General features: G+C 37.4%; 1 protein-coding gene across 4 annotated transcripts in view; it reads left to right on the forward strand.

The window, feature by feature from the left end:
• The window catches only part of TRMT11 (tRNA methyltransferase 11 homolog), a 49,121-nt gene that overhangs the window by 15,179 nt on the left and 8,955 nt on the right, over positions 1–24,987 (forward strand). For all 4 annotated transcript variants that reach the window (XM_080666622.1, XM_080666625.1, XM_080666624.1 and 1 more), the window contains 5 exons: positions 1,515–1,595; positions 4,588–4,752; positions 6,105–6,177; positions 6,305–6,436; positions 11,261–11,381. In XM_080666622.1, coding sequence (XP_080522748.1) covers positions 1,515–1,595; positions 4,588–4,752; positions 6,105–6,177; positions 6,305–6,436; positions 11,261–11,381 — 572 coding nt within the window. The remainder of the gene's footprint in view (positions 1–1,514; positions 1,596–4,587; positions 4,753–6,104; positions 6,178–6,304; positions 6,437–11,260; positions 11,382–24,987) is intronic.

Raw genomic sequence — 24,987 nt, forward strand, 5'->3', positions numbered from 1 at the left:
ACACTTGAAAGCATGTAATAAGATATCAGGTGAGTCATGTTACCTGCCCCTCAACACTTCATCCCTGCATTTTATCACCCCTTTATCCACCAGAAAGCTTCCAGGAAACTCCAGCTGAGGTATAGCTAAATGCAAACAAATGCTTCAATTTAACAGAAAAAAAAAAACAACTAGATGATTGACAGTGGTTATTCAGTGACTAGATCAGAGAAGCTACTTTATAATGATTTTATTTAAAACTTTAAAAGCTTAAAGGGCACAGAGTTAACTAACAGATTATTCATCTCCTTGCAGCAGTGTACTCTAAATTGGGTCTGCTCAAAACTCACTAACCAAATGGATAAGGTTCTGTTTAAGGAAGCACAGGAAAGCTTTTCTGTTCCCTTGACAACTAGCTCTTCTAGGTGAGTATCTGCCTTAATTGGCAGACTTGTAGTAATTCCTCATAATTTGGGTGAAGTGATTTTGTGAGTATTCCACATCATCACATACAGTAACTTTCCCAAATAGGGACTGTTCCATTTATAGAGTAAGAGTTATGAGGTCCTACTTACCTTACCTCTCACACAAATTCTTTTGTAGTTAGTATGAGGGGACCTAGGTTTTGCCTTGTGCTGTGCTTTTAGTCCTCATTTCTCTTCTTCAGAGACTCCAATAGGAAGTAGCCAGTTATAATATTTTTCATGGGAAAAGTATTTGTACGTACATGCTACCAGACTGTGTTTTAAATGGCTATGGGGGAACACTATTCATTTATAGATCTTGACCCTCTGGAGGCACTACCCATCTTAATTTTAGAGATTACATTTCAAAGTATATTAAGGAAATAGCCTAGTTATTTTCCCCTGGCCAAGTCTGTGCACAGTCTAGAATGTATTTCTGTTTTCAGTTTGACTGACCTTTCTATAGAATAGTAAACAGAAAAATTGTATTAATTGTATGTTTCATAGTAGTTATTTGGAACTTAATATTTATAATTTTAAAATGAGATCATTGCTTTACTAGTTATAGAAATAACTATTTCTTATCCTAATATTTTAATTATTGCAAGGATTAATGTCTTACATATTAATTATGTCCTCTTGAGTTATTTGAAACTCTGACTTCAGTGCAGTTGAGCCCAGTGGTCAGAATTTATTTATTGCCAGCTCTTTGTGTAGCAGTCATCTGCTCATTTGTAAAAAAGGAGCAAGATGCTTTGCATGGATCTCTCAGAATGAGATGAAAATAATGTCTAAATATACATTATTTTGAACCCCTCAAATACATAATTTTCTATAAGTATTGCTGTTTAAAGTAATGATGCCAAGTCATACATTAATTACCTGCTTTGTGACCACTGTAGTGAGCATAGCTTAGGGGTTTGTTTCTTTTGGTTTGGAGGCCAGGACCATTGTCCTTCTAGGATACTCTGCCTGCAGCTAGTTTGTAAGAATCTGGGTCAGATTAAAAAGTGGAAGAAATAAAAGTCTGGGACTTTCTGGTTAACAGATCATAACTGTGGTTTTTTTCAGGTGGCCTTCTGATAGCATCTGCTCATTTTGGAGCGTATGTATACGGGACAGACATAGACTACAACACAGTTCATGGCTTGGGTGAGTATGGTTCTAGACCAGGGGTGGGCAAACTTTTTGACTCGAGGGCCACAATGGGTTCTTAAACTGGACCGGAGGGCCGGAACAAAAGCATGGATGGAGTGTTTGTGTGAACTAATATAAATTCAAAGTAAAGGAGCGGAGGGGAGAGCAAGAGAACCCTCCGCTCTTTCAGCTCTGCGGGCTGGATAGAACAGCCGGATGGGCCGGATCCGGCCCGCGGGCCATAGTTTGCCCACGGCTGTTCTAGACAGTGTTGCAGTCTTTGCTCTTGTACCAAATATGCCTTGAAAATAAATATTTTTATATAGTATTATACATCTACTTTTAATGTTAAAAATGAAGAGTTGTGGTATAATATAGTTTTTCTTATTTTTACAACAATAACGCTTCCTTGGATATCTGCTTTTTACGAAGTGATCCTGTGGGAACACAGTGATGCATAAGAAAAAGCCCTCCCTCAGGGGTATTGTGGTCTTAGTAAGAGAGATTTTTTTAAAAGGAGGCGGACTATAAGGTAGCGAACTTTAGGGTTGGGAGAGAAGGACTAGGAGAGAGCCATTTTGTAATCAGCATGTCCATGTTAATAAAACATACAGTTTGTATTTGAAGATTGCTTGCTTTTGAGGGGATTTTGGAAAGTAGTTTAAAATCTGGAAGCTTTGCTGATGATGTATTATTCAATGAAATTGAATCAAACTGAAAAAGTAATTCCTTATAGCTGAATGGTATTAGAAATGTCAGGTTTCATTGATTTTAAAGTTGTTTGTATATACTAGTTAAATTATTGCAGCTAGAATCAGCCCTTAAAATACTCTTTTCTTTTTTCCTATTCAGTGTAAATTATTATATAGGTGAAAATTTATTATACGTTCTTTTCTTTTGCTGAAGCAATATACACTAATAAAAGAGAAACATGCAAATTGACCATCACTCCACTATGCCCACCAGCCAATCAGAGCGAGTATGCAAATTAACCCAACAAAATGGCGGTTAATTTGCATACGCAGATGCGGAGTGAAGACTGAAGATAGCATAGAAGGAAGAAGGAGGGAAAGCAGAAAGCAAAGCCGGGCAGTGGTGGCAGCGGGAGGGAAAGCACGGGGCAGCAGCAGTGGCGGCAGCGGCAGCAGGAGGGAAAGTGTGGGGTGGGGGGGCGGCAGCAGTGGGAGGAAAAGCCCTGGGTGGCGGGAGGAAAAGCACTGGGTGGCGGGAGGAAAAGCACTGGGTGGCGGGAGGAAAAGCCCTGGGTGGCGGGAGGAAAAGCGCTGGGTGGCAGCGGGAGGGAAAGTGTGTGTGTGGGGGGGCAGTGGTGGCGGGAGGGAAGGGAAAGTATAGGGCCGCGGAGGGAAGCCCGCGGGAAGCCCTGTTCTTTCAGGAATCTTCCTGCAACGGGCCTCTAGTTTAATATATTGTACTTGATGACCTGTCTTTTTTCCTGTCTGACTATAAGGAATTTAGTAATGTTTATCATAAGGAAAATGAGATGTATTTAATCAAGTTCACCTCAGTAAGCTAACAAGAAAAAATATTCTTTGTCTGCAATATGTTAGAGTAGACAAAGTACTAAGCAGAATGGTTTCAGCTTGCTTTTAGTAGAAGTGGTATGTTTGCTTTAAGGAAATTGTCATATGTAATTTATTTGAATTTTTACTTATGAAAGTTGTGTTTAAAACTCATTACAACCTTTCAGTGTACTTGGGTAGAATTCTGATGGACATAGCATTTCCTCAGAGCTCATCCAAGATGCTGTTAGATATGTCCATTCTGATCTCTTACTGTACTCAAATATCCTCAAATTTCTACAAAACCTTTTCTGTCAATCCTGTAGACACCTTCTAGTTGCCATTTTGTTTTCCTCTTATTCTGCCCAAGTACTTCTTGAAAAACTAGTACTTACTTGCTATCTTCCCATTCTTCATCTCATTTTCTGGTGCCCATTTTCATGCCTACTGGGACTCTAAGGCCACAGATTCACAGCATGTGGCAGTGTGACATCTATAAGGCCTCCTTTGGTTCCCGAGACAGGAGTCTCAGCAGGTCGTACTTTATGTCCTTGACTTCCATTGCAGCCTCCGTAAGGCCCTGCAGTGTTCTTTGTTCTGTGTTTACACATGGCTTTTCTCCGGCATCTCTCTGCCCCCTTCTCGTGTCAACACAACATTGTGCAGTCATGTCATTCTCCTTTTGACATTTAAGTTTTATTTTTATTGTGAAGTAGATCATTTTACAGAAGAGTGTATAAAAATAGAATAAATATAAAACAAACACATATGTAACTGCCACCTAGGTTAAAAATGTCATTCATTATTATGGATTTAAGTTAAGTTTATATACTGGTGACTCCTATGTGTGTATATTCTGACCTCCGACTACCTGCTGAATAGCTCTTCCTGAATGTTGTGTAGGTAGCTCACAAGCAAGATTTTGATGTATCTCAAGTGAATCGCATCTTTTTTCCTCTTGGTTTCTCTCATCTTAATTGATGGTATCCCATCATCCACTTTTTTCTCCTAAACTAGTACTTTTGAACAACTTCAATCCTCCTGTAATTTTTCATCTGTAATGTCTTCATTTTGTCCCTCCCCACCCCCCCTTCATGATCACATGCATTTCCCAAATTAGCTTTCTTAGTTTCTGTTTCATTGATCTGATTCATCACTATTTCTATATTGGACTGTTTGCTGTTAGAGGAAAGGAACCATATTTTATTCAACTCTGTAACTTACTAGTTTATGCTTTGAACTCAGTAAGTACTGAATTAGTGTTTTAAGGCAGTTCTACTTGAAAAGTGACAGAACAATACCAGGTATCAGTACATTTTACTGTTCAAAATATATTTTTATAATAAGTTGAAATAAACATTTATTTGTATAATAAAATGAAGATTTTTTTAAGTGAAAGCAAGTTTTATTTGAATATATGTAGGTTTAGATGAGTTAAATATTACTTTGATTTAGTACTTCCTGTCTTCCTTTTTCTCTCACCTCAGGAAAGGCTAGTAGGAAAAACCAGAAATGGAGAGGACCAGATGAAAACATTAGGGCAAATCTCCGTCAGTATGGGTTAGAGAAGTATTACCTTGATGTCCTGGTTTCTGATGCATCCAAACCTTCCTGGAAGAAGGGCACATATTTTGATGCAATCATCACTGATCGTAAGTTTGCTTTTATACAAAAGTAGGAGTAGGATTCGTTTCCTGAAGTCATTCACGTTTAAAATACAGACTTTACACACACACACACACACACACACACACACACACACACACACCCGGGATGCCAGCTTGTACTGGTATTCTCCCCACCCCCATCTTCACATAGTGAGAAGGAAAAAAATTTGTGCATATAGATAGGGTACCCATTTAACTAAGTAGTAAAGAGTTTACTGTTTAGTTTTCTTAAACTATGTATATTAACTTGTCATCCCTTTATTTCTTCAGCTTATTTTTTTGAGGCATATATTTGTTTTCATGTTTGTTTTATATTTGGCTATAGTTGGTTATTAGTGTACCCACTGGATCCAAAATGTCATTTGCAATTATGGTATCAGATTTCGAAGAAGAGAGTTTCATATATCACACATTTTTCCATGTGTAAGTTCTTGTGTTTTTTTGTAGTGCCTGTTTGCACTGACATCTCCTTTCTAGAGTTACAGTTACAAGAAATTCTGTGGACACTGGGCTTGCGTACGCACTGAGCTCCAGGAATACACAGGAGAACTGTGTTCTGTGCCTCATGAGTTAGTTCTTGGGCTTTTCTGGAATCCTATATAAGAACAGAGCTGCCTTTTCTAAAGTATTTGGCAGTAAATCTGTAAATAGTGGCAAGTGTATCTCAACCCTTCCATCTCAGCTCACTTTAGTTCTTTGGTAACTAATCTAACAAAAGAAAAATTACCAAGGCATTATAATGTCAGCATGAAGATACTTTATGAAAACTGGGTAACTTTTTAACAATCTACTTTATTGTTGCTTTCAGTATATATTTACATAAAATATAGTTTTTTCTCTGATGAATTGAGAATAAATTGTATATATTGTGGCCCTTTACCCCCTGTACTTCAGTGTGTCATTTCCTAAGAATAGCGATAGACTCTTAGATAGCAAAAGTACAGCTACCAATGCAATCGTTTAATCTGCAGTTTGCCATCAGTTTGGTCAAATGACCTAGTATCATTTATAGCATATTTCCCCCTCTAGTACAGTATCTATTCTAGTGTTAGGTATTGCATTAGTAATCATATCTTTTAAGTTCCCTTTAATTTGTAATACTTTCAAAGCCTTTCTCTGTCTTTATGACACTGACATTTTTGAAGAACACATGTCCTGCCCGTCCTCCCAAATCTTTTAAATCAAATGTTCTTTGTGTTACACATTCTCAGCTGGAATATTGCAGAGGTGACGTGTACCCTTCTCAGTGTCACAAATGGAGGCACATGAGTCCATCTGCCCCTCATTGGGGAGTAGGTGACTTTTGACTACCTGTATTACCTGTGTTTTCTGTCTAGCTCCATATGGTATCAGAGAATCTACAAGAAGAACAGGTTCACAGAAGGAAATCCAAAAGGGGATAGAAAAATGGTAAGTGAAAGCTAAATATGATGTGTTACTACTTTGAGAACAAGCATGTTGCTTCTTGCTAATTAACTCAGTTTTTAACAACCTTAAAGATTTTTACTCATTTTTATTTATTTATTTTTTTGTCTAGTCCAGAAAGCCATGTTCCTGTTTCCTTGAATTATCATCTGAGTGATATGTTTTTTGACCTGTTAAACTTTGCAGCTGAGACCCTCACATTAGGTGGAAGACTAGTCTATTGGTTACCAGTATACACACCAGAGTATGTAACATTAAACTATTTCATTTTTATTTTTCTATGATGTTTGTATATATAGCATATTTTTTTCACTATCTAATTGTCTTTAGGATAAATATCTTTCTACTTAATATATATGGTAGTCTTTGTTTACCTACATATGTATATAAAACTGGCCCCTTTCTCTTATTGATGGAATTACTTTGACCTTTTTATTTTATGTCAAGGGTTAATAAACTATGGCCAGTGGGCCAAATATGGTCCTTAGCCTACTTCTGTAAGGTTTTTGAGCTAAGACTGGTTTTATATTTTTAAAGGGTTAAAAAAAAACAAAAAGAGCAATATGTGACAGAAACATACATGGCCCACAAAGGCTAAACAATTTACTCTCTAGTCCTTTAGAGAAAAAATTTGCCAATTCCTGTTGTACCCACATTTGGCTCAGAGCCTGATATAGCTGCTGTTCAGTGGCTGTTTTTCCAGGCCACAAAGAGATAATTTCTAACAACTTCACTGAGTGATTCATGTACCTACTACTAGCTAGCTTTAATAGATATTGGCCAGAATGATCACATTAAATGCAATGCATCTTTTTAAAAAGCTAACACCAATATAAGAGCTATGCATATGCTTAAGGTCCTGATTATGTTTAACATTATTGGTTTGGGTTTTATTATTCAGTAATTATTAATTATAAATAGAGCTGTGTATATCAGTAATGAAAGACAAGATTTCTTGAACAAGATGAGATCCTTAGATTGGAAAGATAGTAGCAAGCTCAAAATTGGGCTATTTCTTCAATTTGCCCTAGAAATCTTAAAAAAAAAATTACTTTAAGCAAGTAAGCTTGCTATTGGAATTTAGCTTATCTAAGGCAAGAGCCATTTTTGCACAGACATAAATAAATGTTCTCCTCTCTGAAAATATTAATAAAACCCCATCTATCAGTTCACATACCAGATACCTGGGATTTGGTAGGATGTTGAATTATGTGAACATAGTACTGGGAATAAAGAAACCAACAAGCTAGCTTGCTTTTTACTTTAGAGAAGTCATTTCACTCTTTAGAATTAATTTTCCTTATTTCTAAAATGAAGAGGTTAAATGTGGTTAACACTGGTAACAACAACATAAGCCCGTGTTAGGGAGTCGACATGAATGTGTAGTCCTGTCAGCAAATAAACAAATGCATGGCTGGTTAGGCCAGGCCTTTGTAACTTCCAATGCAATGTTTATGAAACAAACAGTAGAAAACAGCGCAGCTTTCAGCTGCCATTAAGACAAGACAGACAACGTTAACACCTTTCTAAAATGCTTTTGGTATAGTTATGTACAGTGAATGTAAGAAAAAGAAGAATTACATGCTATAATCAAGTTCTGGTATTATTCCTTAAACCCAGGACATTTTGAAAAGTATAAGACATAATAAAAAAAAATACTACCTAAAAGCTTAGTTATTTGTGAAGAATTGTTAGAGCTGATGATTGAAAATGGATTTTCTCACTGTCTGGTTTTAAAGTGAAGTCAACAAACTTCTGTTTTTCTTCCTTGAGTCTAGATTCTCCCCACTCTAGTATATCAGATTTTTTACCAGTATCTACATGCTCTGTATGCTCTGTATCTTTTCTCCTTTGTTTATTCTGTCCCCATCGCTTATTATACCCTTCTTCCCTCTGGTAAAATCTAGTCCTCTTTCAAAGCCTTACTTAATTGTCACTACTTCTGTGAACTTTTCCCAGTCCTTCTCAGCAGAATTGTCAATTCTTCATCTGAGCACTCACAGTTTATTCTTGCCACTCACAGAGACTTGCAACATAAAATTACTATAGTGTAGACCATTGGTATTTGTGGGTTTATTATTCACAATCATAACTACTTGCGAATGATCCTGAAGAGCTGTGTAATATTCCTTTGGATAGGGCATGAATTCCACTCCTGTGTGACTGATGTTATAGGAGTTGCTAAGTTATTTGCCCAGGTTCCACATGTCCATAAACTGTTTCTTTGTGAACGATGTCCTTTAATAGAGATCCAATTGGTAGTGCTCATGATAAAAATGCTGACAAAGAAGCTTAATAAAGTGCCTCAAAGTAGGATTGGGGGATAAAACTCAATTGTAATAAAATTAATTTTGTGGCTCAGAACAGTGAACAGAACATGTTTTTCATGTCTCATCTAGGAAACAGAAAAAAGTAATTTCTTAAACTGTTTTCAGTAAGTGCTCCAATCAATAACAAATCTGTTTCTCAAACGGGAGGTGAAACTGTAGTAACATTTCAAAATAGCCCGAGACATGAAGATTCACAAGAAAATAAGTGATTTTCAAAATTGATTCATGGGAAAGCCAGGGCCTATATACATAGTCTTTTTTGGCTTTTATAAAAATGTTAAAATATAATTTGTATACCATGCAAGTCACCTTTTAAAGTCCTTGGTGTTTAGTAGCTCCACAAAGTTACGCAACCATCACCATTATCTAATTACAGAGCATTTTTACTATCCCCAAAGAAGCCCTGTACACATAAGAAATACCTGTCCCTTCAGTTCCTGGCAGCTGCTTACCTGTATCTGTGGATTTGCCTGTTCTGGCTGATTTAGGTTTTAAATAGATGCTTGGATTGTAGGGGAAAGTAACCAAATGGAATTAAGATAGGATGCTGCAGTATCATTATAGTCCAGGCATTTATAGCTTCCATTAATAGTTTGCACACAGTTCATTACTATGAAATATATTAGTAAATATGTAGTAAAGAACTTTTACTTTACTGCTGTTTTTTTAGATGGTATTTTGGGAATATATTGTTAAATTGATTGGCTTGTTAACATAATAGAGTACTGGTTAAAAACAAATTTGTTAATGATAATGATGACCCAAATGATGTACCTTCCTGCTTAAACTTACAGATCAAGTCAGAAAGAGAACCTAAAACATGTAAATATTTTTTTCTACTGTTAAGCCAAACACTGGTGATTTACCATTGTTGATGTCTTAAGTTTTAACTAAAATTGTATTGGTTTTGTACTTCTGGTTTGATTTAGAAATTTATTTTTTATTTTATAATTATATAGGGGATATAAACATAAGGAATTTATCTCTAATTTATGTTTGCATATATTTAAGTAATGTTTTAATAAAGACACTTTGTCAACTCCACCAGGAAATAAAAGATTTTTTTTCCTTTGAAAAGGGTGCATTACTAAGTTTGACAAACAGTATTAGACATCTGTAAACCCTGCAGCTCGCAAGTGTAAGGTCAAGGCTCTATCTTCTCTCTCATCACTTTTTATTTTAGACTGTCAATCATGGTGCTGAAGGTATTCCTTCATATCATAAATGCTTTGTATGAAGACTCCAAATTGATTTTAACTAATGTTGTAGAAGTACAACCTTTCTAACAATTTAGTAAACGTTAGAGAATTATTAGATGAGGTAAAATCTGAAATGGTCATTATTTGTTGGGAAGCCTTAAGGAAGTAGTCAGAGAAAGACTTCAAGAGAATTCCTCCCACTGATAATAAAATGAAGTGCATTATAGATGTTGCTTGGTAAGTGGGTGATGAAGGTTTTGAGCATGTGGCTGAGGTAATGGGGAGAGCGCCTTGAAGGTCAGAGAGACCTAGAGAAGTCAGAAAAGGGGTGGTGAAGACGATGGTGACGTGTTAGAACAGGCTAGCTGAGAGGCTAGTCCTTTAGGTCAGTGGTCGGCAAACCGCGGCTTGCGAGCCACATGCGGCTCTTTGGCCCCTTGAGTGTGGCTCTTCCACAAAATACCACGGCCTGGGTGAGTCTATTTTGAAGAAGTGGCGTTAGAAGAAGTTTAAGTTTAAAAAATTTGGCTCTCAGAAGAAATTTCAATCGTTGTACTGTTGATATTTGGCTCTGTTGACTAATGAGTTTGCCGACCACTGCTTTAGATGAAGTGCAGTCAGCATCTTCACCATTTGGGATCAGAGCTTTAAATGTCCCCATTGATAAGTGTTTCCAGAGACTATCGAGAAAGGTATAAAGCTTTACAAAGGAAAAGTAAAAACTGGCAATCACAGTGTTATTAATGGTACCCATACCTAGTGAACCCCTTCCCCCATTGTTCTACATTCTGCTCTATAGCTGTTTTCCCCACGTCTGTCACCTGCTTTTTCTGCCAATATTGATTCCAATAACCTGTCCGATGTCAGGTTCTGAACTCCTGCAGCCTGACTGTCCTAGGTGTCATCATCTCCATTCACAGGGTTACCACTGCTCATTATCGTGGCTCCCTTCAGTTTTATTCCATGGTTAAGGTGGCCAGAGAGCTGGTGTCATCTGCAGTGTTTATTTTAGTGGTAGCCTATTTGAATTATCTTATAAATAACTTTAGTCTGGTATTTTTACAAAGTTCCTGGAGGTCCCAGGATGCCATTAAAATTTTGCAGGGGCAAAATTTCATTAGGGAAAGTATATGCCGTAGTGGACTTTATACTTTAGGAAATTATAAATCTCCTGATGAATCAGTCTCATGAATGTCAAGTTGTAGAATGTATTTGTCTGTTTTAGGTGTTCTTGTGGGATCCTTTAGGGTAGAGTAGTTGTCATCTTGTATTTTTGTGGTTTAATTTCTTGTAATTCTTCAATAAAATATACTTGTATTCTCTTATTCCCATTCTACAGGTAAAACAAACTACTTTTCTCAGATGTGGTAATATTAAAATACCTAGATTTTTTATGGGTTATGTAAGCAGTGAATATGAAATAAAATGGTACCATATCGCTGTAGTGGGAGGGGGTCTCATACACACTGGGTAACCCCAGTGACCATCCTGTGTGGGGTGTACATGCGAAGTGTTTGTAACAGTCAGTTGTTCCTCCAGATACACTGAAGAGATGGTACCCTGGCATCCTTGCCTGAAACTTATTAGCAACTGTGAGCAGAAGCTTTCTAGTCACACAGCAAGGCGCTTGATAACAATGGAAAAGGTGAAGAAATTTGAGGTAAGTTATCCAAATACTTTTGGCATAAATTCTGGAAGGATCACAAGTTGATCTTTTAGTTTTCTCTAATGGAATTTGGAAATGTTAGTCCTTGATTAAAAAAAAAATTATTGATGAATTCAGAAAAAAAAATTATCAGTGAATTCAGGAAAAGTCAGAAGGTGAAGAGGTATGTGGCATTTGGTGGGGTTAGCAGGGGTGAGGAACATCTGGCCGGTGGGCATATAAGGCCTGGGAAAATCATTTGGTCAGGCCCTGCCAAAGCATTAGGGGTGAGTTAATTAGATTAACCAAATACAGCAGGCCAGTTTTTAAGTTGATAATTTTATGTGGCCTGTGAATGATGTTACAGATATTCAAATGGCTCTTGGCAGGTTCCCCACCCCTGGGTTAGAGGGTTGAAGTAGAATATAGAAATTGAATAGAAGCACAGAATTAAAGTTGACCTTAACTTCTCAGACTTTATTTGACATCCTTGTTGCTAACTCGGTTATAAAACAGCACTCTTAATAGAACTCTCATTTAGCAAACTGCTAGTTAACCATTTTTCTCCAAAAGCATAACCTACTTGATTGTAGACTCTACTGAATAGGAAATATCACTTTATATAAGGGAGAAAGTAGTCTTTTAGGGCCCAACACATCTTCTTTCTTCTTTCCTCCTCCTCTCCCTCCCCGCCCCCCCCCCCCAACACACGTATGCTTGAGAAGAAAGAACAAAACATCTGTCTAGATCAGAACAGAATTGATATGAGAAACACCTTATAATGGAGCTTGACTAAATGCAAAGAATGCTCTTTGGACTGTACTTAACCTGGTTTGACAACAGAAGCCCTCCCAAATTTACTAGAAACTTGGGCAAGCCTCATCTTTGCTTTGGGTCTATAGAGTGAACAGAAAAGAACAGTGTTACTGCCTTAGAATTTAGCGATGTGGGCATCTTTTCATGTGCCTGTTGACCATCTATCTATATGTTTTCTGTGGAAAAATTTTTATTTAGATCCTCTTCCCATTTTTTAATCAGATTTTTTTTTTCTATTGAGTTGTGTGTGTACTTTATATATTTTGTATATTAACCCTGTATCTGACATAGGGTTTTTCCTTGTGATGTCTTTGTCTAGTTTTGGTACCAGGGTAATGCTGACCTTTGAGCTTAATTCTTCTTTGAATGGTTGTTAAACTCACCAATGAAGCCATCTGGTCCTGGACTTTTGTTGCGAGGTTTTTGATTACTGATTTAATCTCCTTACTAGTAATCTGCCTATTCAGATTTTCTGTTTTCTTCATGACTCAGTCTTAGAAGGTCATATGTTTCTAGGAATTTATTTATTTCTACTACGTTGCCCAGTTTGTTGGTGTATAATTGTTTAAAATAGTCTCTTACAATCTTTGTATTTCTGTGGTATCATTTATAATGCCTCCTTTTTCTTCTGATTTTATTTCATTTCTATTTTAATTGTGGACAATTTCACATTTTCATTCCCTTGAGTTTAATTTAAGAAAGTCTAGTATTTTTTCTAGATTTATAGTATTTTTCTAAGCAAATTAATTTGATACTGAGAAGAAGAACTAGAGAATGATATAAGGATGCTTCTGAGAATTTTTCTTCTGCATGAAAATGATAAGGGCACTCACCTTAGGTATTTTTAAAGCTTTAATAGCAGTATTAATTTTTGTTTGGTTGCTTTTTATCATTTTCCTTTTAAAATTTATTTTTTTAAAGGATAAAGACTAATGCTTAAGTAATTTTTGAGATGTCTTTATAAGCTCAAATTTGATCAGTGAGTTTTAACTAGTATGGGATTTACTATAACTTAAAATACTGTCTTGTTAAATTCATCATGTTTGGTTTTCGATTAATTACTTCATTTCTACCTTCTGTTTGTATGGCGAGAAGTGTTTATAATTGCAGTAAGATCCCAGTCCTTTATAATGCAAGTGATGACATAAAATTGTCAAACAGTTCTCACACGCGTCTAACAAATTATTCTTGGACTTGTTCAGTGTTGTTGATTTTGGCAATGGAAGACTATTAATTTTAGATTTTTACACTTTTGTATACGTATCTCTTCATTTTTGATTTGTCACTTGTTAGGTTTAACTTCAGAATAACTTTTGGCCCACTTGCTAGGTTGTTATAAAGTGTTCTTCCTTTCCCCCTTTTAAAATGTAAACAAACGCAAGAACTGTCTAAAGAATGTGGATTTTTCATAAAATGTTGTATCTTTAGATTATTGGCAATAGTTTTTAGATTTATTGAACATTAGTAGTAAAGAAGAACATTCTTGCCAACCATGTTGAAATTATGAAGATGCCTGATAAGAAAAGCTAGTTTTTTGGTCAGTATTCCATGTTTATATAGTCTGAAAGCTAGGTGAATGATAAATAACACTTTAATAATGCTTTATTGTTTACAAAGCTTTTAGATCCATTGACCTTATTATTTTGTACATTTTAGAGACTAGGAAGTGGCTGAGTTGAGACCAAAACTCTTCTTTGTACTTGAAATTCTGTACCCTATTTTAGGCGTCATGTCGCCTCTTTACCAAAACACATTTCTAGCTTTAGAATATGCCAAGATTAAAAGTCAGATATTCTTGAGGGGCATATTACTAGGTACTTTTTTAAATTTCTTTATTAAGGTATTACAAATGTGTCCTTATTCTCCCATTACTCCTCACCTTCCATTCATGCCCCCACCCCCCTGTTGTCTGTGTCCATTGATTAGGCTTATATGCATGCATATAACTCCTTTGGTTGATCTCTCCCCCTTACCCCCACTGTCTCCTACCTTCCCTGAGGTTTGACGTTCTGATTGATGTTTCTCTGTCTCTGGATCTATTTTTGTTCATCAGTTTATGTTGTTCATTATATTCCACAAATGAGTGAGATCATGTGATATTTATCTTTCTCTGCCTGGCTTATTTCACTTAGCATAATGCTCTCCATCTCCATCCATGTTGTTGCAAATGGTAAGAACTCCTTTTTTACCGCAGCGTAGTATTCCATTGTGTAGATGTACCACAGTTTTTTAATCCACTCATCTGCTGATGGGCACTTAGGCTGTTTCCAAATCTTAGCTATGGTGAATTGTGCTGCTATGAACATAGGGGTGCATATATCCTTTCTGATTCGTGTTTCTGGTTTCTTGGGATATATTCCTAGAAGTGGGATCACTGGGTCAAATGGCAGTTCCATTTTTAGTTTTTTGAGAAAAGTCCATACTGTTTTCCACAGTGGCTGCACCAGTCTGCATTCCCACCAACAGTGCACGAGGGTTCCTTTTTCTCCGGATCCTCGCCAACATTTGTCTTTTATTGATTTGTTGATGATAGCCATTCTGACAGGTGTGAGATGGTACCGCATTGTCATTTTGATTTGCATCTCTGATGATTAGTGACTTTGAGCAGGTTTTCATATGTCTCTTGGCCTTCCTTCTGTCTTCTTTTGAAAAGTGTCTATTTAGATCAGTTGCCCATTTTTTGATTGGGTTGTTTATCTTCTTTTTGTTAAGCTGCATGAGTTCCCTGTAAATATTGAAGATTAAACCCTTATCGTTGATATCATTGGCAAATATGTTCTCCCATGCAGTGGGCTTTCTTGTTGTTTTATTGATGGTCTCCTTTGCTGTGCAAAAGCTTTTTATTTCGATGTAGTCCCATTTGTTTATTTTCTTTTTAGTTTCCATTGCCCTAGGAGCAGTATCAGTGAAGAAATTGCTTTGGCATATGTCAGAGATTTTTCTGCCTATGGATTCCTCTAGTATTTTTATGGTTTCCCGTCGTATGTTTAAGTCCTTGATCCATTTTGAGTTTATTTTTGTGTATGGTGTAAGTTGGTGGTCTAGTTTAATTTTTTTGCATGCATCTGTCCAATTTTCCCAGCACCATTTATTGAACAGACTGTCTTGACTCCATTGTATGTTCATGCCTCCTTTGTCAAATATTAATTGAGCATAGTGATTTGGGTCGATTTCTGGGTTCTCTATTCTATTCCATTGATCTATATGTCTGTTCTTGTGCCAATACCAGGCAGTTTTGAGAACAGTGGCTTTGTAATACAGCTTGATACCTGGTATTGAGATCCCACCTACTTTGTTCTACTTTCTCAGGATTGCTGTGGCTATTTGGGGTCTTTTTTTATTCCAGATGAATTTTTGGAAAGTTCCTTCTAGGTATGTGAAATATGCTGTTGGTATTTTAATGGGAAGTGCATTGAATTTATAGATTGCTTTGGGTAGTATGGACATTTTGATGATGTTGATTCTACCAGTCCATGAACATGGTATGTTCTTCCATCTGTTTATGTCTTCCTGTATCTCTTTTTTCAGTGTCGTGCAGTTTTCTGCGTATAGGTCTTTTACCTCCTTAGTTAAGTTTATTCCTAGGTATCTTAATTTTTTTGGTGTGATGGTGAATGGGATTGCTTTTTTAGTCTCTCTTTCTGTAAGTTCATTATTGGTGTATAGAAATGCCATAGGTTTCTTGGCATTAGTTTTGTATCCTGCTACATTGCCGAATTCATTTATTAAATCTAATAATTTTTTGATGGAGTCTTTAGGGTTTTCTATGTACAGTATTATGTCACCTGCAAATAAGGACAGTTTTACTTCTTCTTTTCCAATTTGGATGCCTTTTATTTCTTCTTCTTGTTTGATTGCAATGGCTAGTACTTCTAGTACTATGTTGAACAGGAGTGGTGAGAGTGGGCATCTCTGTCTTGTTCCTGTTCTTAGGGGAAATGGTTTTAGTTTTTGCCCATTGAGTATGATGTTGGCTGTGGGTTTGTCATATATGGCTTTTATTATGTTGAGGTATGATTCTTCTAGTCCCACCTTGCTGAGAGTTTTTATCAAGAAAGGGTGTTGGATTTTGTCAAATGCTTTTTCTGTATCAATTGATATGACTGTGATTTTTATCTCTCAATTTGTTAATGTGATGTATCATGTTTATTGATTTGCGAATATTGTACCATCCTTGCATCCCCAGGATAAATCCTACTTTGTCATGGTGTATGATCTTTCTGATGTACTGCTGGATTCAATTTGCTAGAATTTTGTTGAGGATTTTGGCATCTATGTTCATGAGGGATATTGGCCTGTAATTCTCTTTCATTGTCTTTATCTGGTTTCGTTGTCTTTATCTGGTTTTGTTATTAGGGTGATGCTGGCTTCATAGAAGGAGCTTGGAAGTGTCCTTCCTCTTGAATTTTCTGTAATAGTCTGAGGAGGATAGGTTTTAGTTCTTCCTTGAATGTTTGGTAAAACTCCCCTGTGAAGCCATCTGGCCCCGGGCTTTTGTTTGCTGGAAGCTTTTTCATGACTGCTTCAATTTTTTCCATAGTTATTAGCCTATTGAGATTTTTAGTATCTTCCTGAGTAAGTTTTGGAAGGTTGTATTTTTCTAGGAATATGTCCATTTCCTCCAGGTTGTCTAATTTGTTAGAATAGAGTTGTTCATAGTATTTTTAAATAATCCTTTGTATTTCTGTGGGGTCTGTTGTTATTTCTCCTCTTTCATTTCTGATTTTGTTTATTTGGGTCCTCTCTCTTTGCTTCTTGGTGAGCCTGGCTAGAGGTTCATCAATCTTGTTTATCCTTTCAAAGAACCAGCTCTTGGTTTCATTGATCTTTTGTATTGTTTTTTTGGTCTCTATGTCATTCATTTCTGCTCTGAACTTTAATATTTCCTTTCTTCTGCTCACTGTGGGCTTTTCTTGTTACTCTCTTTCTAATTCTTTGAGTTGTTGAGTTAGATGATTTATTACCATTTTTTCTTGTTTTTTGAGGTAGGCCTGTGGAACTATAAACTTCCCTCTCAGGACTGCTTTCATTGTGTCCCATAGTATTTGCATTGTTGTGTTTTTATTGTCATTAGTCTCCAGGATGATTTTAATTTCTTCTTTGATCTCATTGATAACCGAATCATTGTTTAATAGCATGCTATTCAGCTTCCAAGTGTTTGAATTTTTTAGAATGTTTTTGTTGTAGTTTATTTCTAATATTATGCCATTGTCTGAGAAAATGCTTGATATAATTTCAATCTTTTTCAATTTGGGGAGACTTTGTGACCCATTATGTGGTCTATTTTTTAATGAAAAATTAAAAATAGCAAATAAAAAATTGTGATGGAAAAGTAATGCGAAAAGAAATAGAAAAAAAAAGCAACAAACAAAAACAGGAAAACAAAGAAGAAAAGAAGAAAAAAAGAAAACAGAAAAAAGGGATAAGAATAAATAAATAAATAAATAAATAAATGCAAAAAAAGTGGAGTGTCATTCCTTTGGCTGGCTTATGATTCCAGTTGTCTGTACTATACTGTTTCTTAGTTTCTGGTTGCTGGGGCTAATCTCTTTAGACCAGTTCCTATGACCTCAGGGAGTATTCAGATTCCTTTGTATTATTCAGGGTGGGATCTGGGTGTGGCTATATTGGTTGCCTGGAGACTGGAGGGAGGGGCTATCTCTCAGGAGAAAATGGCGACTGGGGCTTAGGTATGACTCAGCACCAGACTCGCTACCACCTCTCCTGGACCACCGCCTACTCTCCCCAGATTCCACAAGTCCACACCTTCTCCCGCACCTCAGCCACGGGTAAGTGTCTGTATCCGAAAGGTCCTACGAACTAGTTCAGTGGAAAAAGGCACAGGCCCGAGTGTGAGGAGGGACTGTGTCTCTGCAAGCTCCTCTCTTGTCGGCACTGCGCGGTCTGGCCAGCCCTTCAGGGCTCCCTCTGAGGTCAGATCCAAAATCCAGACTCCAAGGTCCAAAATCCCCTACCTCCTGCAGTCCCGTGTTCCCTTTTTTTTCACAGTCAGACACTTTGCCTGTCCTCAGGGACGCGGCTTGGCGCCCTGTAGTTTTTCCCTGACCCTCTGGGCACAGAGGTCCGGCAGACTCTCTTGCCTAGATCCTTGATTTCACCTTTATCCAGGGGACCTCTGCCCTTCCCGATTGCAAACTGTCTCAGCAGCTGCGTCTCCTTCGCCAATTCGGGCTGAATTCCACTGGTTTCAGCCGCTCACTCTATTTGCTCCAGGACAAGGCTTAGGACACGTCCGTCTATTCCGCCGCCATTTTGTCTTACTAGTTTCTTTTAAAGATAGTCTTTCCTCATCATTCATGGGACCATGGTAGAATGTGATTTGTTTTACCAGGACTCATTTCTCCTGTTGATACAACATGTAGCTGATGCTGCTATATATAGTTTTGGTCAGAGTGGTTACTCCTATAGAGTATTTTTCTCTTATGAAAATCATAGGAGAGAAATACTGATCTCCAGAGTTGTGCACAACAGATTGGAATATGAGTGTAATAGTTACGTCTCCAGTGAAAGTCACCTCACACAATACTCTCTCCACCTTTTCTACCAGTATACTTGGACAGATGAAAAAGGTCCCATAGAAGCCATTTTCAAGACTTCCTTGAAGTCTTTTTTATACGTCTGTGCCACTATTACACTCTATAGTACTTGTTTAAATATAAAAATTTATTTAAAATTGTCATTGCACTAAATGGGCCATCCTGTGCACTCTTTGTTTTGTGGCTTGTTTACCTGACTTTCTAGCTTATACTCCTAGTTATTTTGAGAAGGATTAAAGTGTTGGTAAGTTTTAGTGTAGGTATTATATGGACATTAATTTAGATTAGTGTTATAATATTGTGTAGATTAGTTGTCATTATTTTTTATAGCTAGCCAGAGTAGTTCAGATTATCCTGTATAATAAAAGCATAGTATGCAAATTGTCCCCTTGACCAGGAGGTTGTCTGGGAGCTCGACCAGGGGGCGGGGCCAGCCGAGGGAAGGGAGGGAGGCCCCCGCAGCGGCAGACGGCTGGGGGAAGGGAGGGAGTACCTGGCCAGCAGCTGCTAGGGACCCTACCAGTGCATGAATTTTGTGCACTGGGCCTCTAGTTTATAATAAAGACTAGTGGACGATCATAGTGGCAGGTAATGAAAGTTAATGTAATTTTTTATTTTGAACTGAATGAAAGTGTCTAGTAACATGAAGCGATGAATTCTTCATTAATCAGAATACAAGGTGGCCAAAACTGAGGGCTTTGAATAAAGGACTGAAAGATTTTGAAGCTGTGGAGAAAGAACAATTAGCATTATAATATGTTTTAAATGAGGAAGGGAGAGAAGAGATACTGAGGTCACTTGTTTTGAGTCAATGACTTATTAGTGGAAGAAATTTGTCTTTGTGATAGGTAGTTTATATAGTAGAATGGTAGTAAAGTTATATTGCTAATCATAAACTGGTATTTTGTTGAAATAATGCTAGTTCCTGATTCCATTATGCATTATGCTTTCTGACTTATTGATGGCTTGAAGTGGAAGAAATTTGTCTTTTTGATAGGTAGTTTATATAGTAGAATGGTAGTAAAGTTATATTGCTAATCATAAACTGGTGTTTTGCTGAAATAATGCTAGTTCCTGATTCCATTATGCATTATTCTTTCTTTTTTTTAAAATTTAATAAATCTTTATTGTTCAGATTATTACAATTGGTCCTCTTTTTTTTCCCCATAGCTCCCCTCCACCCGGTTCCCACCCCACCCTCTGCCCTTACCTCCCCCCACTGTCCTCATCCATAGGTGTACGATTTTTGTCCAGTCTCTTCCCGCACTCCCCATACCCCTTTTCCCCCAAGAATTGTCAGTCCACTCCCTTTCTATGCCTCTGATTCTATTATATTCACCAGTTTATTCTGTTCATCAGATTTTTTATTCACTTGATTTTCAGATTCACTTGTTAATAGACATGTATTTGTTGTTCATAATTTTTATCTTTACCTTTTTCTTCTTCTTCCTCTTAAAGAATACCTTTCAGCATTTCATATAATACTGGTTTGGCGGTGATGAACTCCTTCAGCTTTTTCTTATCTGTGAAGCTCTTTATCTGCCCTTCAGTTCTGAATGATAACTTTGCTGGGTAGAGTAATCTTGGTTGTAGGTTCTTGTTATTCATCACTTTGAAAATTTCTTGCCACTCTCATCTGGCCTGTATAGTTTCTGTTGAGAAATCAGCGGACAGTTGTATGGGTGCTCCCTTGTAGGTAATTAACTGTTTTTCTCTTGCTGCTTTTAATATTCTCTCTTTGTCTTTTGCTCTTGGCATTTTAATTATGATGTGTCTTGGTGTGGTCCTCTTTGGGTTCCTTTTGTTTGGGGTTCTGTGTGCTTCCTGGACTTGTAAATCTATTTCTTTCACCAGGTGGGGGAAGTTTTCAGTCATTATTTCTTCAAATAGGTTTTCAGTATCTTGCTCTCTTCTTCTGGCACCCCCATAATTCGGATGTTGGTATGCTTGAGGTTGTCCCAGAGGCTCCTTACACTATCTTCAAATTTTTGGATTCTTTTTTCTTTTCCGGTTGAGTGTTTTTTGCTTCTTTGTATTTCAAATCTTTGACTTGATTCTTGCGGTCCTCTAGTCTGCTATTAGGTCTCTGTATAATATTTTTTATTTCACTCAGTGTATGTTTAATTTCTAGTTGGTCCTTTTTCATATCCTCAAGGGTCTCACTATATTTATCGGCCTTTTCTGGGAAATTCTTGAAAAATCTTATAACCATGGTTTTGAACTCTATATCCAGTCGTTTGTTTTCCTCCATTTCTTTCATTTGTGATTTGTTTCTTTGTCTCCGCATTTTGGCTGCTTCCCTGAGTTGATAGAGTGGCTTTGTGTGCTAGGTGTCCTATAGGGCCCAGTGGCTCAGCCTCCCCAGTTACCTGAGGTGGACACTGTTGGTGCACCCCTTTGTGGGCTGTGTGCACAGTCTTGTTATAGTTAAGTCTTGATTGTTGTTGGTATCACTGGGAGGAATTGACCTCCAGGCCAATTGGCTGTGAGGATCAGCTGTGTCTACGCTGGGAGAACTTCTGTGCTGGAGACACCCTTATGAGCTAAGACTTGCAAAATTGCAAAAGCCTCTGTGCTCAGCTTGCATGGGGCGGAGTCTCAGGGCGGAGCAGACAGCATTGGTGTTTTGTCAGCCCTGCCCTATGAGGCCCCTGGGTCTCAGTGTCCCTCGGTAATCGCTGCAAGCACCTCTGAGAGAAAGCCGCCCTCGAGTTTCGCCCGCTGCCAGACAGTCCAGTTTCTCCCTGAATTAGTCTGGGTTCCCAGAGTCTCGCCCGTAACTGGAGTTCAGTGCATTCGGGAGCTTCCGTCTCCCTCCCGCTTGAGAAAACCAGCAGCGCACTCAGCAATCAGTCCTCTCCGTGTGTGTGCGCTTCCGGACCTCTACCTTCCGCAGCTCCCCTGAGTCTCATTGTGCTTTTCTCTTTTCCTGACAGTCCAGATTCCCCCCGAATGAGTCTGGGTTCCCAGAGTCTATCCTGGAACTGGAGTTCAGTGCAGTCGGGGGCTTCCGTCTACCTCCCGCTTGAGAAAGCCAGCCACGCACTCTGCCGCCAGTCCTCTCCACGCTCGTGTCTCCCTACCTCAGCCTTTTGCAGCTCCTCTGAGTCTCAATATGCTTTTCTCTTTTCTTCTAGTTGTAGCATTTCCACTCAGCCAGCTTTCCTGTGGTTCTGGATGGTGTCCGTTTTGTCTTTTAGTTGTAGTTTTGAAATTGTGTGCGAGGCAGCAGTTTAGGTGTTTACCTATGCCGCCATCTTGGTTTCTCCTTCATTATCTTTCTTACTAGTAGAATTAATATCAGTAGTTGTTTTTTCTTTAGCAGCTGTTGGAATTAAAGGTGTTTCCTTCTGGTTGTCTTTTTTGCTGAAATGTTTTTGCCTCTCCATTGTATGATGGTGGCCAATTTCCTTATGATTAGAGCTATGAAAGATTAGAGATTAGGTATGACGTATTTTAATCATACAGCATGCTAGTAGGAAATAGATGCTACTTCATTTATCAGTAAGAAAAATAAGATAAGTAAGAACATTGGTAATTGGATATGAACTTAGTCTAGGTCTTAATACAGTACCATATTCATTATCATCAAAGTGTGAAAGTGTGTGTGTGTGCGTGTGTGTGTGTGTGTGTGTGTGTGTGTGTGTGTGAGAGAGAGAGAGAGAGAGAGGACCTTTCTAAAATTTATTTTGCAAAACAGGTCAGAAGGAAAGTCCTTGCGTTATCTGTAAATCATACATTGAGATGTTTGAGAAAGGCTTATAAAAGCAGGACCCTGGAGATGCTGCGTATTGTGTTGCAGAGTTCAGTTTTAGGGAACATGCCACCTACTTCTGAATGAATTGCTTTGCTGTTAAAGGTGCTTTTCCTTGAATTTAAATTTTAGTGGATTATCATTTTACTTTTTTTTTTATACTTCTGCAACTAAATAATCTTGCCAAACAAACTGGATTTTTTGTTAAGTTAATGGTCTTGTGATAGTTTTAAGTTATTGTTTATGGCAAATCAAGAAGAAGCAAAAGTCTGTCCCCTCCCTCCAGGAAGGCAATTATTTAAGATCTCTGGTGCCACTTATGGTGCTCTTTGGATACGACTCTTTATTTGGATAAAGCTTGGGGCAAAGCTGTTCCCTCAAGGCAGAGCACCTGTTTTTACGTTCCAGCTCTAATGCTCATATTTTCAAGCTTGACAGTAAAATAGTCTTTAATATACTGATGCTGTAGAATCTTAGGCAGATGTCAGTTGCAAAATATAAAGTACAATCTGGGAGTCCAAGGTATGACTGGTTTAGATAAATGGAAGTTTATGTGTTCAATTAGCATAATCCCCTGGATCTTCCTTTATAATTCTCATATGACAAAACTTCTACTTTGTATTTTTTTCTTATTTATCATGTTATTTAACTTAGAATGATCTTTCTAGTGCTCTTCAAATTCAAACATGAACTTGTGTCTTCTTCCGTTTCCATAACCCACCAAGAATGCAACCCTGAGATTTTAACTTTTATTTTTTTGTTCACAATGTAAGTGTACCGTTTAATGAATAGTTAGTTATAAAGTGAACATCTATGTAACCACCACCATGGTCAAGATTACTGAGTCACGCAGCACCCTAGAAGCACCCCCTGTTGTGGCTATTTCTGATCATAAACAACTCTCCTAGAGCAGGTGTAACCACTAATCTGACTATTATGGTAATTACTTTCTTGTTTTCCTTTGTAATATTTTCACTACCGAATTCATCCCTAAGCAAAGTAATTTTGCTTGTTTTTGTTCTTTATATAAATGTATGTGTGTTTTATTAATTTTTAAATGAATTGTGACAATTTTAAAAAGTTGCCTCGGAGATAAAGTTTGCAAATTAAAGCGAGAGAGTATGTATATGTGTGCCTGCACATGTTTTGGCCTATTACTCATCTTTTCTGCTTAGTTAGGGTCAGTACAGTTCTTCTTAATTTTAATTAAATATTAGATATAATAACTAATAAGTTGTCATTACATTTTTATCTGGTGTGTTGAACATGTATTCTTTTAATAATTGAGGTTTTAAGTTTTGAGTTTTATAAAGGTACAGATTTTAGTGGAGAGCATGTAGAAAATACTCATGTTCTAGTTCATCATGATAGCAGGACTATCCATGATGTTCTTTTCACAGTTAGAAATTATGTGCTGAGTGCCAGATGTCAAAGTTCAGTTGTTAAATGTCAACTCATTTTCAGAACTCTAGATAGGAAGATTTTAATATAAAAATATCTTAGTAGACTTTAAGTAATTTAATATCTTGAAGAGTAATGGAATTTTTTAAAAGGTACAAACCATATGTAAATACCTAATTTTGGGATGAAGATTTTCAGCCTTACCTTGTTCCCATTAAGCATAGTGCTAGAGGTTTCTCTTAATAGTATTAGACGCCAGACTTCTGACCTCCTTGTCCTTGGTTTGGAAATGGCCGAGTGTTGTTTATAGTTGTATAACTTTAGCACAAGTGGTTTCTATAGCTACTGTCCAGTACCAGATGTAGAACAGTGGGGAGCTTTGATAAGGGGAGCAGGATTTTTAAACAAAAGCAGGACGTGGGTAATTACCCTGAAGCTGAACTGAGGCCCATTATATTCAGCACTGTCATTTACATTTCATTTCTCTCTCGGCTGATTACAAGAAAGAAAAGCTACGCACTGTTTTTCTCTTCCATCTCTTTGCCTTCTTTCTCTGACCTACTTAAGAATATATATATCATAGCTTTAACATTTTATGAATCCAAAGTCTTTCTTGACACAATTCGATACGCATTGCCTGTTTGGTGGCTTTTACTGTGATGACAGCATCATTGGTTTTCACTTATCCTAGAATAAGTCTCCTAAGCCATTTGTATTCAAGTGTTTGCAATGAAACTGCTGTTCTATATAAACCACTGTCACTTTGAGAATATGAATGACTTAAGGTCAGGACTAGTGAGGTAGAAGAAATCATTATCTCATTATCAGGAACTGTCAGTAAGTAACAGGACAATTTAAACCTGACCTATAGTTAATGTAGAAGCCATTTGGTTTTCTTCTTCATCCCCAAAGTGACACCTTTCTAGGGCAAATCTCTTGTTTTTAAACAGTAATTTTAGTTAAACTGATGATTATCCTTAAGTATTTTCACCGAAGTTTAGGGGAATTATATAAAAGTAACTCCTGGCTGTAAAAGGGACATGAGAGAGCATTTTGACTTTAGTCAGAATGTGAGTGGGGACTGGGGTGAGAG

This window comes from Plecotus auritus (assembly GCF_963455305.1).
Source record: "Plecotus auritus genome assembly, chromosome: 4".
Classification (NCBI taxonomy): Eukaryota; Metazoa; Chordata; class Mammalia; order Chiroptera; family Vespertilionidae; genus Plecotus; species Plecotus auritus.